Raw genomic sequence first — 14,499 nt, forward strand, 5'->3', positions numbered from 1 at the left:
CTGAGATATGGCTTTTTCTTTGCAACTCTGCCTAGAAGGCCAGCATCCCGGAGTCACCTCTTCACTGTTGATGTTGAGACTGGTGTTGTGCGGGTACTATTTCATGACGCTGCCAGTTGAGGACTTGTGAGGTGTCTGTTTCTCAAGCTAGACACTCTAATGTACTTGTCCTCTTGCTCAGTTGTGCACCGGGGCCACTCCTCTTTCTATTCTGTTTAGAGCCCGTTTGTGCTGTTCTGTGAAGAAGAAAGGTCTTTGTTTCGGGCCATTTTGAGCCTGTAATCGAACCCACAAATGCTGATGCTCCAGATACTCAACTAGTCTAAAGGAGGCCAGTTGTATTGCTTCTTTAATCAGCACCACAGTTGTCAGCTGTGCTAACAAAAGGGTTTTCTAATGATCAATTAGCCTTTTAAAATGATAAACTTGGATTAGCTAACACAACGTGCCATTGGAACACAAGAGTGATGGTTGCTGATTATGGGCCTCTGTACGCCTATGTAGATATTCCATAAAAAATCTGCCGTTTTCAGCTACAATAGCCAATTACAACATTAACAATGTCTAAACTGTATTTCTGATCAAATGTATGTTATTTTAATGGACAAACAAATAATTTTCTTTCATAAACAAGGACATTTCTAAGTGACCCCAAACTTTTTAACAGTAGTGTACCTATTTAGGCAATCCCTAGCCGCTGGGCTGCTCAGTCCTGGTCCTGGGGGTCTGCTGTCCTGTGTGGTCACTCTGGCCTTGGCCTAACACACCTGAAACCAATAATGAATGTTTCACCAAGATCCTAAAGCTGAGTGGGGTGTGTTTGGGTTGGGGCACTACAGGGCCATGGACCACTAGGGGCAGGGCAGGGTGACCCAGCTATACTGTGTACAAGTAAACATATCTCTACAGTACTATTGGTCATATGATATGAATTATATGGAGGGTGTACTATTTCTGTGTGTTTTCATTAAACTTTTGTTTCCCATACCTTGGGAAGGAACTTGTGTTGTGAGAAAGTTCAGTTCTTGACTAAACTGGTGGGGGTCGGGTGTGTAGGTGGCTCGGATTTGCTGGGCGGTCTGGCTGAAATTTGATATATTTATAATATATCTTGTTGTTCTTTATAATGTCGAAATAATGGTTCCAACCCCAATATCACACACTCACAAACTGAAATTATACCTACTGAAGTCACACTTGTGTACATTGTACAATCAATGAGTGATTGAGAGAGCATCAACTATTACATGCATTTGTCCGTGTCCACTGTATACATGAATCGCAGCAAAGTTGGTTCCTGTTTCAGTCACGTTCGCGTCGGTCAAACAAAAACATCCTAATGATTGAATGGCAATGGAGCCTCCCACAATGCAGGCAATGGCTGTAGAATTACAAATTACAAATTTATGCGCAAGCCGGACAATTGTTAAACCCCATAATGCAACACACTGAAAGGTCACCGACTTGATACAAATGATCCTCTTGTACACGCCCAAACGTAGCCTAGAAATGAAGTCATGGGCGTTGATTGGGAATGTTTTGGCTATGCTACTGGCTAGCTAGCTAGTTTAACAGGGGAAGCAGCCTTCGTGGATTTGCATTTAATTTGCACTTCAATGGAGGACCGGACCGATGGATGGTTATCTGAGGGATGTTTGAAGCATGTAGACGAGAGTCACCCCGGTCCACCGAACGCATGGGTAGAAAATGATCAACAGCACCAGTACGAGGAAGCGCAGACGGAGTAAACGGGTCCGAATGTCCCTCCATAATCTACTACAGTACTGTAGCAACAAACTTTTGAGCCGTCACTAGCCAGCTTGCAGCTAGCTAACTACACAGCTAGCTATTATATAAAACATGAGCTAGCCCGTTGGCTAATTCGTTTTTTTTAGAGATCGTTGTTAGTGAGTGTTTAGTTAGTTATCTAGATTGGTACGGTTAACTAAATTAGTGAACGTTGGCTAGCTAACGACAGTTCGCTGGACATTGACCTTGTGCACCGTCTAATAACCGGACAGCTAACGTAGTTAACTAGCTAACGTTAGTTGGCAGCATTGTAAGCCAGAAATGATTTAAGAAATGTGCCAGCGAACAAATCCGATGTAATTACCTGATACTAACGTTAGTCAGCTGAGTGTCACTTTTGCTAATGTTAGCCTTTGCGAATGTAGATAATGCGTTATCTAACGTCATTGCAACACGAACCGGCTTCTCTGGAATGTTCCGTTAACATTAGCTAATTAAGTAACATTGGCTATTATCATTAGCTTGCTACGGTAAACAGCAACTTTTTTTCCTACGTTTATGTAATTGTAAGAGTTATGGTCTGAGTGTTGGCATCAATGGTAAATGTGTTTGATCAGCTGTTTTTCAATTCTATCGCAGCTAGCTAATAGCTATCGTTATTTTGGGGCCTGTTGCTCTTGTCACTTGATCTTCTCTGGCATCATTGGCACAGCCAGTAGATCCGACCCACTTGCTTACAGCTGTACTATGTCTATGGTCGGACGGTATTCCTGTGTATATTAGGACCCCAAGGAGCCGCTGAAGATATAGCTCAGAAAACGTACCTCAATCCAGGGATGATGAATGCATTGTACTCAGAATTGTCCCAGTATCCCAACTGTTCCACGAGAAGATTGAATGACTGCTACTAAACTAGCTGTTGTTCAATCTTCTTGGTGTAGCAGTTGGGATAATGGGACTTTGGAGTACAAAGCATTTTTCATCCTTAGATTGAGGTAACTTTTCCTAATATACAGAGGAATGCTGTCTGACCCTAGTGCCATTGTAAGCAAGATCAGATCTGCTGGCTAGTATTGGCAATGACATGTATCAAGTCATGTGAGCGGGATTGACTTTCTTTCAAATGTATTCATGTTTAAAATAAATTTAAAAATACTCATTCATTAACACTTTCAATATCAGATTTTGAATTGTCTGTAGGAAATGTGGCATCAGTTTACCCCTACGACTTCATTGGATAGCCTGTATTGTTATGGACATAGACAAAACAGGCGTATTCTTTTGGGTGAAGATAGTTTAACAAATGTAGGTCTACTCTATGCAAGTACAGTATATTTGATTGTTATTGTGTATTTTCTTGTCATGTCATCAGGTAATGGAAAAATAAATGGAAGCCCAGTGGAGAGAGAACACCCCTTCTGTTCCTGTGGATGCCCTTCATTACTCAAGCAGCAAACAACTTGAATCCCAAACCTCCCTGGAAGCTCCTCGCCACTCACACAAAAGCCAGTAGCAATAACCATTTTAAGAACAGTATGAATTGCAAAAATGACACGCCTTCAGAGTTGAAAACACGTGATGGCAAGAGCGAGTCCATTGCTTTAACAAATGGCGTTGTGCTCCTCAAACCTGACCTGTATGCTAACGGCTACCGCAGCATGCCTGGACCAGACAGTGGTGGCAGTGGTTCTGAGAGTGGATACATCACTCCCAAGAAACGCTGGGCTCAGCGGAGTGCAATGGCAGAGGAGAGTGTGACTGCTCGGCAGGAGAAGGCTACGCTTCAGGCAGTTATGGTCACTAATAAACATGACACGGAGCCTCACACTCCAGAGGCTGCTGATACAGCAGCAGGCTCACAGTCTCCCATTTCCATCACAAGTGTCCCACCTGTGGCTCAGGTTGGTGAACTACACTGTAACAACTCTGACGGCAAGGCTGTTGCAGGCTCTGTTAAAAAGCTGGAAGACAGACTAAGCAAAGCTAAGCTTACCTCCACAAAGAAGGATTCATGGACCCTCTTTAAACCACCCCCTGTCTTTCCTGTGGACAATAGTAGTGCCAAAACAGTGCCCAAGGTCAGTTATGCAAGTAAAGTGAAAGAGAATCTAAACAAAGCAGGTGACACCTCCACTCCCCAGTCCCAGGTGCCCACCAGACTCTCCCAAGTCCCCATGTCTGCTGTCAAAACCATCACCTCCCCTAGCTTCACCAATGGACTCCTATCTGGAGAGGGGAATAGCTGCCCCCTCCCTGCGCCACTTTTCACCACTACTGTTTGCACTGGAGCAATGCATGTCTCCCTTCCCCGCAAGTGGGAGAATGAATCATCCTTGTCCAGCAACGGCACTAATATGTCGGGCACCTCCTCCGTTACTACCAGAGAACTGAGAAAGCCCAGTCTCCTTGTTTACCCCCTGGCCACTTCAAATATGCAACCAGCCCTCCCCAGCGCCCACCAAGTGGACTCACCTGCCTCTAAGACAAATCCCAAAGCTCTGGTGGACATTTTCCAGAACCAGTGGGGGCTGTCGTTCATCAACGAGCCCAGTGCAGGGCCCGAGGTGTGGCCGGCAGTGGGGAAGCCAGCCTTGAAAGGCCAGATCGTGGAGATCACCTTTCAGGGAGGTGGCCCTACAGCTTTGCCTCTGCAGGTCTCTGCCATCTCCTCTCTGAGACCTGACAAGCCCCTCTTCCCAAGAGCTTACAAGCAGGACAAACAAACTATGTCCGAAGTCCATAGCAGTGTTGGGAAATCAGACCCTCACTTGGCTCCTGGCCCTGATGCTGCGCTGGGAGGCCAAGCCTCTGGCACAGACACTCTGATTGGTGAGGCTGGGAATAGATGTGCCGTAGTGTCCTCTTCTAAGGACCCTGGTGCTGAGTTGCCTCTTGCCTCCCCTGCTCATCCTGTGTCTGCTCTGGTGAAGGAGCACAGCCACCACAAGGGTTGTGACTCAAGATCTTGGGGGGCGTTCGATCTAAAAGCTGCTGTTATCTATCACACTAAAGGTAGGTAGCTGTTGCCTCTGATCATTCAAAGTAAAACAATTGTCCTGCTATGGCTGGTCCTTAGAACAGAAAGAGAATGGTGCATGTATAACTACTGTATTATCAATCTCTCACTGTATTAAACATTGTTTTTATATTTTTACAGAGATTGAATATATTCAGAATTTACAAAAACAAGGTAAGCTTGTAATTCCTGCTGTATGATTGTGGAGAGATTTTCAAGAACCCGAAAAGCCTTATTGGTATAGTATGTTTGAGCTAAGCAAATCTGACGTGTCCTACTTCCCTCCGTCTAGATTCAAAAGGAGTTGTGTTCTATGAGCAGTCCAAGGATGGGCCTGTTAAGTCATGACTGAGTGCTACGCCCTCTCCTGGCCGCTGCCTCATGAATTGGTTCCCTCTCCTTTCTGAGACTCATGTGCAGGACTAACTTGATGTGAGCAGCTTGTGCTGTATAGAGGGGGGGGGGGGGGGGGGGTCAGGCACAGTATAGCAGCGACAGAGACCACAATGAGCCTCTTACAGGGATACTGTCATTCGGGAGATTACAGGTTGGTTGAACAGTGGGGGAACAAAACTGTTTGACAGGAAACGTGTCAGCAAGACTGACTCATGCATTTCGCTCTCAATTCCCATGTTCAGAGAGAGGCTTGTTGAGGACATTAAGTGACGTGGGATGCTCAGACAGTCAATCACCACCTCTGCATTCCCGCCACATCTTTGGAATCACAGGATACTCTCAGCCTGTCTTGGAAGATGAAACATTTTGATTTCTTTCGGAATTCAAAATGTTCATATTTGACCTTTAAGTTATCACAGGTGTGTAATTTTGAATTCAGACTGAATTAAATGGGAAAGGTTTGAACGTTTTAGAATGGTTGCCTTCTAGATGTGTAAACCGTGTGCTGCAAGGTGAAAACAAGTTGGTGTTTTCTGCTTGTATTCTAGGTTAAATGCAAGCAACCAAATATCATGGGGAAGGCTTTTGTAAGCTCCTGCAAAACATATATATTTTTGGGACTTTTGTTTCACATGTTATTTTTACCTTTTAACAGAATTACACTAATTTGAAATCCCAGGTCATTGGGTGGGTAGATAGATGGAACTTGTTCAAATTATGAGAATATGCATCCTTCTCCCATTGAGGCCTAGGTCTGTACTGGCTCAAAGTTCTGTTTAAATCCTTTGGGCTCTGTTAATACCGGACTGTTTTTTTGGGATGTTTTTCTCAGGATGTGTGGTGGTGGTTACCAACACTGTGCAGAGGCTATACTTTTTCATTTTTATGTTTTCTGTTAATCATCCAGTTTATAAATCCAGGTTATGCTTAACATGCTACATCTACGTACCATCTCAATGCTCCAATGAGTGCCCCATATTTGTGTACATTTTCTTTTAACATTTAGTTTTTGAAGTTCTAGGGAGTCTTTCTCATTGGATTTCGCACAGGATTGGCACTTAGGCAGTGACCACTGTAGGAACTCTCTAGAGATTCATACAGGGCAGTATTTTAACCAGAACTATGCAAATGTTCGTGTTACAAATCTCCTATTGACATCAATGCAGGATTTAGTGTAAATTTAGGACCGATTTTTCTCAAGTCTGTTTCACCTTCAGAGGAGAATTGTTAGTATTTCTTATTCATAGGGAAAGGAACAGTCCTTTCTGAGACTGTTAGTTGAGGAGTTTTCCCTCCCGAGTCCCCATACGTGAATTTAATCAGCCTACATTATGATAACTGATCACCACTTTAAATGTAGATTTATCGATTTAATTTAGTTAACTAAATTAAATCTCTATACCAGCCAACTCTTTGGCCCCTAACAATTACAGCACCTTTAAGTAGGACAGTCTGTTTGATGTAATATAGTTATTGACAAGTTTTGTCCATGTTAATACTCAACCATGCCAAACTAAGCCAGAGTACATCTTTGAACAGTCTGTCTATCCTTGGGTTTTAAATTAGATCTTTACTTACTCTTAATTTCACTTCTGGGGATTGTCAGGCTGTGATCAGTTTGAGAATTATAACTAACTTTCTTTAGGTTGGTTTCTCAGACTGGGTCACACTTTTTAGGTCAGTGTTTTAATTGTCAGGGTTAATGTGAAAATATAAGTCTGTATTTGACTGAATGGTTAATTTATGGCATCTTAATTCCTTTAGTTTGTGTCCCTCTAAATCGCAATTCAAATATTAGAAAGAAATTTAATAGCTCTGACGTTTGCATTTGGTACTAAAATTATACTACAGTACAGTGTATTTAGAAGTTGTGCCATGTTGTCGACTGTTCATACTGTCATGTATTAAGTTACGTTAATTGTTGCTCAATTTTCTTTTCCTGCTGTAGTTCTGCTAAGGATTAACAAGTTGTCAGTTTCTAAATCTATTAAAAATGTGATTAGCTGAAACTTCCTGTATTCTTATTTTAAATGACTTACGGCTACACTCAAGTCTATTTACAATAACTACCCTTTAAATGAAATCAGTCCCATTTTAATTTCCATACATTAGTAGTTTTTCCTCGTCTCAAGATCTGAGGTTTGAATGGATTAAGAGAGACTCGCACAAAGCCAGGAAGGTATAGAGCAGGGGTATTCAACTCTTACCAACTCTGGACCTTGAAGCCAGTTCAAGCATTTTCACCAGTGGAACTGGTGTTGAGGTTTAGAGTTGAGTTTGAGTGGTATAGAGTAATACTAGTGGACCTAACAGTTTTTAAACATGTTGTGCATGTTCCACTACAGTGGTTAGACAAGGATGTTTGAGTCATAGCTCAACACCCCCCTTTACCAATGGCATGAGCGTGTCAGTGAGAAAGAGGACAGACATCTGAAAATGGAGGTACTTTAACAGAGACCAGTTCTGTTCTTGCTGTCGGTGCCTCCTGTTAGATGTGATGTTTGGAGACTAACATACTGGAAATTGTGAAACTTAACAGGAGATAAATAAGGGAAACACAATTTGTTTCACATTGTATTAATAAAACCTAGTTGACATTTGTATGCAGTTAGACATGCTTTTGGTAAGGAAGTAAAATATAGTTTACTGATAATGAATGAAGGTCAACATCACAGATGTGACTGACCAGACAGAGCAAGAATACAGATTTACCATACACACAGCATTCTGACAATAGAGAAACATCCACAGCAATCAAAATGCTTTTACTGGATCAATCAATACAAAATATCAACATTAGGCTACATAAAGAGTGATACATGAACAATTTGATTAGTTCACCTGTTGATAAGACCAGGGTCAGAATCCATTGTTATAGAGCCGAGTTTGTGTCAAAGATAGTGGAGAAAAGACCAATGCACACCTCTTCAACACTAAGGACTATGCGTAGAGTGCTAAGAAAGTGTTGTGGCAGTTAAATACAGCACAAACTGATGGAATAGTTTAACTGTTGTCACACTGGTCTTCACTGGTAAGATCCTCAATGTTTTATCATGCTGAAATATAGGGTAGACTGTCTTTGTGAAGGTGTGTGTATGTGTGTGTTTTTATCAAGGTCAAAGAATGACAGCTTTCCCTTGGCCCAGTCCAGATGCACTCTCATCTTTTGGGGAAAGTGATCTGTGAGGTGATGGAGATTTGGCTGTGGGGACATTTCTAGGTATACATCACAAGTAGTCCAAACACCCCAGGATTCATTTGGCATACCGCTACAATTATTAGGCCTGTTGGCATGCATAGTGGTCACACCTACAGCCCAATAGTGACCATCCAAATTCTCAATATCCCAGCTGTGTGTTCCTGAGTTAAAACCCTCAGAGCCTAGAACACATCCATCAATCCTCTCTGGGTTGTCAGGAAGCTGTAGTGCTCTATCAGCAACCCTTAAGCTGGTCAAGTCCTCAGACAGAATGAGACGTGTGCCTGCAGTATTGGGGTCCAGGATTACAGGAGCTGATGAGAGATTTTAACTCTAGAAATTACCCACAAGTTTAATTGAGAGACTAACATCTAAATATGAGCATTGCAATAGAAAGAATAATATTGTTTTTATTATTATTCAGAACACTACTGGATTTCATCTGAATTTGCCTTTTACAGATCCTGTTCTAGGACTAAGAACAAGGCGCAGACTAAAACATTTTTGTTGTTGCTGTAAAACACTCACTGTAATGAACAATCCCTTGCATCTTCACCCAGACTCTGAACTGCAGGTTGCCCAGGTGTTTGGCCACTTCTATCAGCGCTCTGGAAACCCTCTCTGCATCCGGCAGTGGGTGCTGGGCTCTGGAGGAACATTTAGTGTTCAATACTGCTCTGATGATGGGTTCTGAACCACAGAGAGGAGATACAGGATTAAGATTACTTACCTTTTCACAGAGGCCTTGTAGTTCTGAAGAGGAACAAGAAAGCAGGTGAGATGCAAATCAGTGTTATCAATAAAATAAACAGTAAATAATACTGTAGAGAAGGGCAGGGCAGCAAACAGGTCACTGGCGTGAAAGGCACCTATGCATTCCTACTTGGTAGGAATTGTAAATTGGCTCATATAGTGATGATTGCTATATTGCCCCCTCCAAACAGGAAGGAACATGCATTGACTACTTAGTCCCCTCACACATTCTGGACTGTGCATTCCCACTTCTGACACCAATGTAGTGAATGGTGGCGCAGAGAAGTGAACCCGGGTCTCTGACATGAAAGGCAAACTACACATTGCACCAATAGGGTTAACCCACTTGGTGGGAATTGTAACGTGGCTCATATAGGAAGGATTGCTACAATATACAATATCGACTCATAAAATCAGCTGTTTACCTGCAAGAATGAGACGTCTTCAACTCTCAGCTGTTGTTCGATGGCTTTGATTGTGTCTGAAAGTGATGATATTTTTCTGTTCATCTCTATTATCTTGTTCTTCATCTCGTGACTCTTCTGCACCTCTTCCATCCTCACTGCATCTATCCTGGTGGCCTCTTCCTCTCACAGAAACTGGTACAGCTTTTTAAACTGCTCCATAATCTGCCTCTCTGTGTACTGGGCTTGGATCTGGAAACAGTGAGAGGAAAATCTAAGACATACTGTATCCACCGCTGACGGCACCCACCGCTGACGGCATCCAATCAAAATGGCTTCACCTCAGTCTTCTGTTACAGTATGATGATGATCTAGAACTGAGTTGTCAACAAACTAGCCAAAATTAGTACAATGTTGTTGCATCAATACTGAAATTTCATACCTTGATATGTTTTGCTGTTTTAGAACAGGTGAGTTTGATTTTATTAAGAAGCCTCAGTTTATCTTTTAGGGGGTTCAATATAGTCTTGAGTTTCACCTGAAATTAAACATGGGATTCACAAACGTGTTACTCTGTGAAATTGCTGTGTAGGAAAGACATTTGGTTAAGAGTAAAAAACAGATTTCACAAGCTGTATCTTAGCACCAACTATTGTAAAGTACCACAAAATAGTGCTACATGTTACAAAATAATCCAAATAGAAAAAACTACTGCAAGGTATTTTTTTTGCCACTACCAAATAATCCTACCTTATGTTCCTGTACAGCTTCCTGTATGGGGATGCAGTCATGCTTTTTATGTTTCCTTGAATCACGACAAACCACACAAATGGGCTCTTGATCCTCCATACAGAAGAGCTTGAGTTTCTCACCATGCAGACTGCAGAGCACCTCAGACCCGTCTGAAACGGTCTGACTCCTTTCCTTTAAAACAGCCTCACACAGGTTCTTTAGAGCCCGGTTACAGAGTGGATTACCCATTGAAAATACTTCCCTACAAACGGGACATTCCTGAAATCCTCTCAGTCTCCAGTACTCCTGTAGACAGGCTTTACAGAAGCTGTGGCTACATGATAGGAGGACAGGATCACTGAAGATGTTTAAGCACACAGGACAGGAGAGATCGTCTTCTGGGAGGCCATTTTCTCAGTCACACTCGTAATGCCCCACTGTTAGGAATCAGTTAACTTTCACTTTTAAAGACTCACCCTTGTTTGGTAGCAGACATCTACTATAAGACTATAAACTAAAGGATGTACTCATCTCCTCCAGTAAGTGATCTGAAAGGTCCTGTATCATGTACATTGCCCTTTGTTGTACAAAACAGGCAAATAAATAGAGTTCTGTCAAAGAGTGCTGTGTTTACTTCCTGTAAAAAATACTTCCTGCATTCTGTATATTACATGTGTATGAGGGGAGGAGCTTCGCAGCTACACACACTTACGCAAAAGTCTGTACATAATATATCATAGCAAAGAAACTAATTTGTTAATGTTTCTTGCTTCAATTATTGTGAAGAGGGGCTGACTACCCCCTAAATTATGTTAGTGGTAGATGTTGAGGGTTTGTGTGTGAAGGTCTCAAGTTCCTTGTTTATTTCCAAGTTAACCACTGGAGGGCAGTCAAGGTTTCACAGCTTGTGTTTTGAAGACACACTGCCCTTTACAATGAATAATTTACCTTATAGCGCTTTTTGTGTACAATAACTTAATTCATTCAAATCATCTGGAAAGGAATCTATGAATGAAAATACAACTTTTTTTCTCTAGAGCAGATTATTTTTGCATCATGTAATTTTAGCAATTTGATTGGAGGTTAGGTTGTTCAGAGGTCAATAGTTTTTATTGTTTTAATTGCAGGATGTCAACTACATCTATTGTCTCGGGGTTGACCCATTTTCTCCCTATTACCACCGTCAGAGGGACAGAGGGTCTTTGCCATGTTTCTGTGTGGGAAGAGGACAAGGTCCTGGCCCTTTAACCTGGACCACCGTGTAAGTGTTTGAGGCCATAATGACTACTGTGTGTAATTATGGTGTGAGGCAGGCTGGCATGGGACTTCCAAAGCATCTCCCTCCTCTTGTCATGTTGAGGATTGAGGATTTGTGAAAAATACCTATTTCATATTTATTTATGTTATCCTTTTTCCCAAATAGGCAGGTCTGTAATGCATGTAGAAGCAGTGTTAAGGTGTACATCTTTCATTCTCTGATCCACCTCTACGCAGACGACACCATTCTGTATACTTCTGGCCCTTCTTTGGACACTGTGTTAACAACCCTCCAGGCAAGCTTCAATGCCATACAACTCTCCTTCCGTGGCCTCCAATTGCTCTTAAATACAAGTAAAACTAAATGCATGCTCTTCAACCGATCGCTACCTGCACCTGCCCGCCTGTCCAACATCACTACTCTGGACGGCTCTGACTTAGAATACGTGGACAACTACAAATACTTAGGTGTCTGGTTAGACTGTAAACTCTCCTTCCAGACCCATATCAAGCATCTCCAATCCAAAGTTAAATCTAGAATTGGCTTCCTATTTCGCAACAAAGCATCCTTCACTTATGCTGCCAAACATACCCTTGTAAAACTGACCATCTTACCAATCCTCGACTTTGGCGATGTCATTTACAAAATAGCCTCCAATACCCTACTCAACAAATTGGATGCAGTCTATCACAGTGCAAACCGTTTTGTCACCAAAGCCCCATATACTACCCACCATTGCGACGTGTACGCTCTCGTTGGCTAGCCCTCGCTTCATACCCGTCGCCAAACCCACTGGCTCCATGTCATCTACAAGACCGTGCTAGGTAAAGTCCCCCCTTATCTCAGCTCGCTGGTCACCATAGCATCTCCCACCTGTAGCACACGCTCCAGCAGGTATATCTCTCTAGTCACCCCCAAAACCAATTCTTTCTTTGGCCGCATGGGTACTGGGTTGTTTTATTAATGGCCTCTAAAACTAGCAGCACATGGCAGTGTAGCTAATCTCCTCCTATGGGCAAAGATGATATTTTGTCTTGCATTGAGTGTTTATCCATTGATACTCTTAGTTAGATTATTCATGTAGATTATTCGTAGCACGCGCTCCAGCAGGTATATCTCTCTGGTCACCCCCAAAGCCAATTCCTCCTTCGGACGCTTTTCCTTCCAGTTCTCTGCTGCCAATGACTGGAACGAACTACAAAAATCTCTGAAACTGGAAACACTTATCTCCCTCACTAGCTTTAAGCACCAACTGTCAGAGCAGCTCACAGATGACTGCACCTGTACATAGCCCACCTATAATTTAGCCCAAACAACTACCTCTTCCCCTACTGTATTTATTTGGCTCCTTTGCACCCCATTATTTTTATATCTACTTTGCACATTCTTCCACTGCAAATCTACCATTCCAGTGTTTTACTTGCTATATTGTATTTACTTTGCCACCATGGCCTTTTTTTGCCTTTACCTCCCTTATCTCACCTCATTTGCTCACATCGTATATAGACTTGTTTATACTGTATTATTGACTGTATGTTTGTTTTACTCCACGTGTAACTCTGTGTCGTTGTATCTGTCGAACTGCTTTGCTTTATCTTGGCCAGGTCGCAATTGTAAATGAGAACTTGTTCTCAACTTGCCTACCTGGTTAAATAAAGGTGAAATAAATAAATTAAATAAATAAATTTGAAGAAACAATAAAACAATAAAATATCATACCATTGTCGTACCTCACACCATTGTCATAACAATAATATTTATACATTATGAATATTTATCAGTAGATTAAGCTCTGAACACAGAACTGTCACTAAATGGTTGATTCTATTAATTGTGAACATGAATATTTGTGAGCCTTAATTGCCTCAACTTCTGATAAAAGGCTAACTTCCGGCGCCGACAGAGATGGCCGCCTCGCTTCGCGTTCCTAGGAAACTATGCAGTTTTTTGTTTTTTTACGTGTTATTTCTTACATTAGTACCCCAGGTCATCTTAGGTTTCATTACATACAGTCGAGAAGAACTACTGAATATAAGATCAGCGTCAACTCACCATCAGTACGACCAAGAATATGTTTTTCGCGACGCGGATCCTGTGTTCTGCCTTACAAACAGGACAACGGAGTGGATTCCATGCAGCGACTCTGAAAAAGAGGGAAACGAGGCGGTCTTCTGGTCAGACTCCGGAGACGGGCACACCGTGCACCACTCCCTAGCATTCTTCTTGCCAATGTCCAGTCTCTTGACAACAAGGTTGATGAAATCCGAGCAAGGGTAGCATTCCAGAGGGACATCAGAGACTCTAACGTTCTTTGCTTCACGGAAACATGGCTCACTGGAGAGACGCTATCCGAGGCGGTGCAGCCAACGGGTTTCTCCACGCATCGCGCCGACAGAAACCAACATCTTTCTGGTAAGAAGAGGGGCGGGGGCGTATGCCTTATGGCTAACGTGACATGGTGTGATGAAAGAAACATACACGAACTCAAATCCTTCTGTTCACCTGATTTAGAATTCCTCACAATCAAATGTAGACCGCATTATCTACCAAGAGAATTCTCTTCGATTATAATCACAGCCGTATATATCCCCCCCCAAGCAGACACATCGATGGCTCTGAACGAACTTTATTTAACTCTCTGCAAACTGGAAACGATTTATCCGGAGGCTGCATTCATTGTAGCTGGGGATTTTAACAAGGCTAATCTGAAAACAAGACTCCCTAAATTTTATCAGCATATCGATTGCGCAACCAGGGGTGGAAAGACCTTGGATCATTGTTACTCTAACTTCCGCGACGCATATAAGGCCCTGCCCCGCCCCCCTTTTGGAAAAGCTGACCACGACTCCATTTTGTTGATCCGTGCCTACAGACAGAAACTAAAACAAGAGGCTCCCACGCTGAGGTCTGTCCAACGCTGGTCCGACCAAGCTGACTCCACACTCCAAGACTGCTTCCATCACGTGGACTGGGACATGTTTCGTATTGCGTC

General features: G+C 42.5%; 2 protein-coding genes across 4 annotated transcripts; one reads left to right on the forward strand and one right to left on the reverse strand.

The window, feature by feature from the left end:
- The first annotated feature begins 1,348 nt into the window (after positions 1-1,348).
- On the forward strand, positions 1,349-7,170 carry LOC109905836 (nuclear FMR1 interacting protein 2). 3 transcript variants are annotated; one of them, XM_020503465.2, is made up of 4 exons: positions 1,349-1,752; positions 3,122-4,761; positions 4,907-4,939; positions 5,058-7,170. In XM_020503465.2, the coding sequence occupies exons 2-4, from the start codon at positions 3,180-3,182 to the stop codon at positions 5,111-5,113; spliced, it is 1,671 nt and encodes a 556-aa protein (XP_020359054.1). In that variant the 5' UTR covers positions 1,349-1,752; positions 3,122-3,179; the 3' UTR covers positions 5,114-7,170. The 3 variants fall into 3 exon arrangements, with proteins under 3 accessions (XP_020359054.1, XP_020359056.1, XP_020359055.1); XM_020503467.2 differs by having other exon boundaries at positions 1,349-1,781; positions 5,058-7,144; XM_020503466.2 differs by lacking the exon at positions 1,349-1,752 and adding an exon at positions 1,791-2,279 and having other exon boundaries at positions 5,058-7,144.
- A 552-nt stretch (positions 7,171-7,722) lies between these two features.
- LOC109905837 (nuclear factor 7, brain) lies at positions 7,723-10,912 on the reverse strand. The gene is given in 7 exon segments (XM_020503468.2): positions 7,723-8,252; positions 8,255-8,674; positions 8,889-9,007; positions 9,091-9,113; positions 9,539-9,769; positions 9,960-10,055; positions 10,268-10,912. Coding segments are annotated over 7 exon segments (1,257 nt in total). The 5' UTR covers positions 10,499-10,912; the 3' UTR covers positions 7,723-8,115.
- Positions 10,913-14,499: the final 3,587 nt, after the last annotated feature.

This window comes from Oncorhynchus kisutch, linkage group LG15 (assembly GCF_002021735.2).
Source record: "Oncorhynchus kisutch isolate 150728-3 linkage group LG15, Okis_V2, whole genome shotgun sequence".
NCBI classification, from domain to species: Eukaryota; Metazoa; Chordata; class Actinopteri; order Salmoniformes; family Salmonidae; genus Oncorhynchus; species Oncorhynchus kisutch.

Excerpts from the sequence above, each read along its gene's own strand:
- LOC109905836 (XM_020503465.2), top strand. The coding sequence starts at position 3,180 with ATGCCCTTCATTACTCAAGCAGCAAACAACTTGAATCCCAAACCTCCC. Across the intron at positions 4,762-4,906 it reads TGTTATCTATCACACTAAAG|AGATTGAATATATTCAGAAT; the intron begins GTAGGTAGCTGT and ends ATATTTTTACAG. Across the intron at positions 4,940-5,057 it reads TCAGAATTTACAAAAACAAG|ATTCAAAAGGAGTTGTGTTC; the intron begins GTAAGCTTGTAA and ends CCCTCCGTCTAG.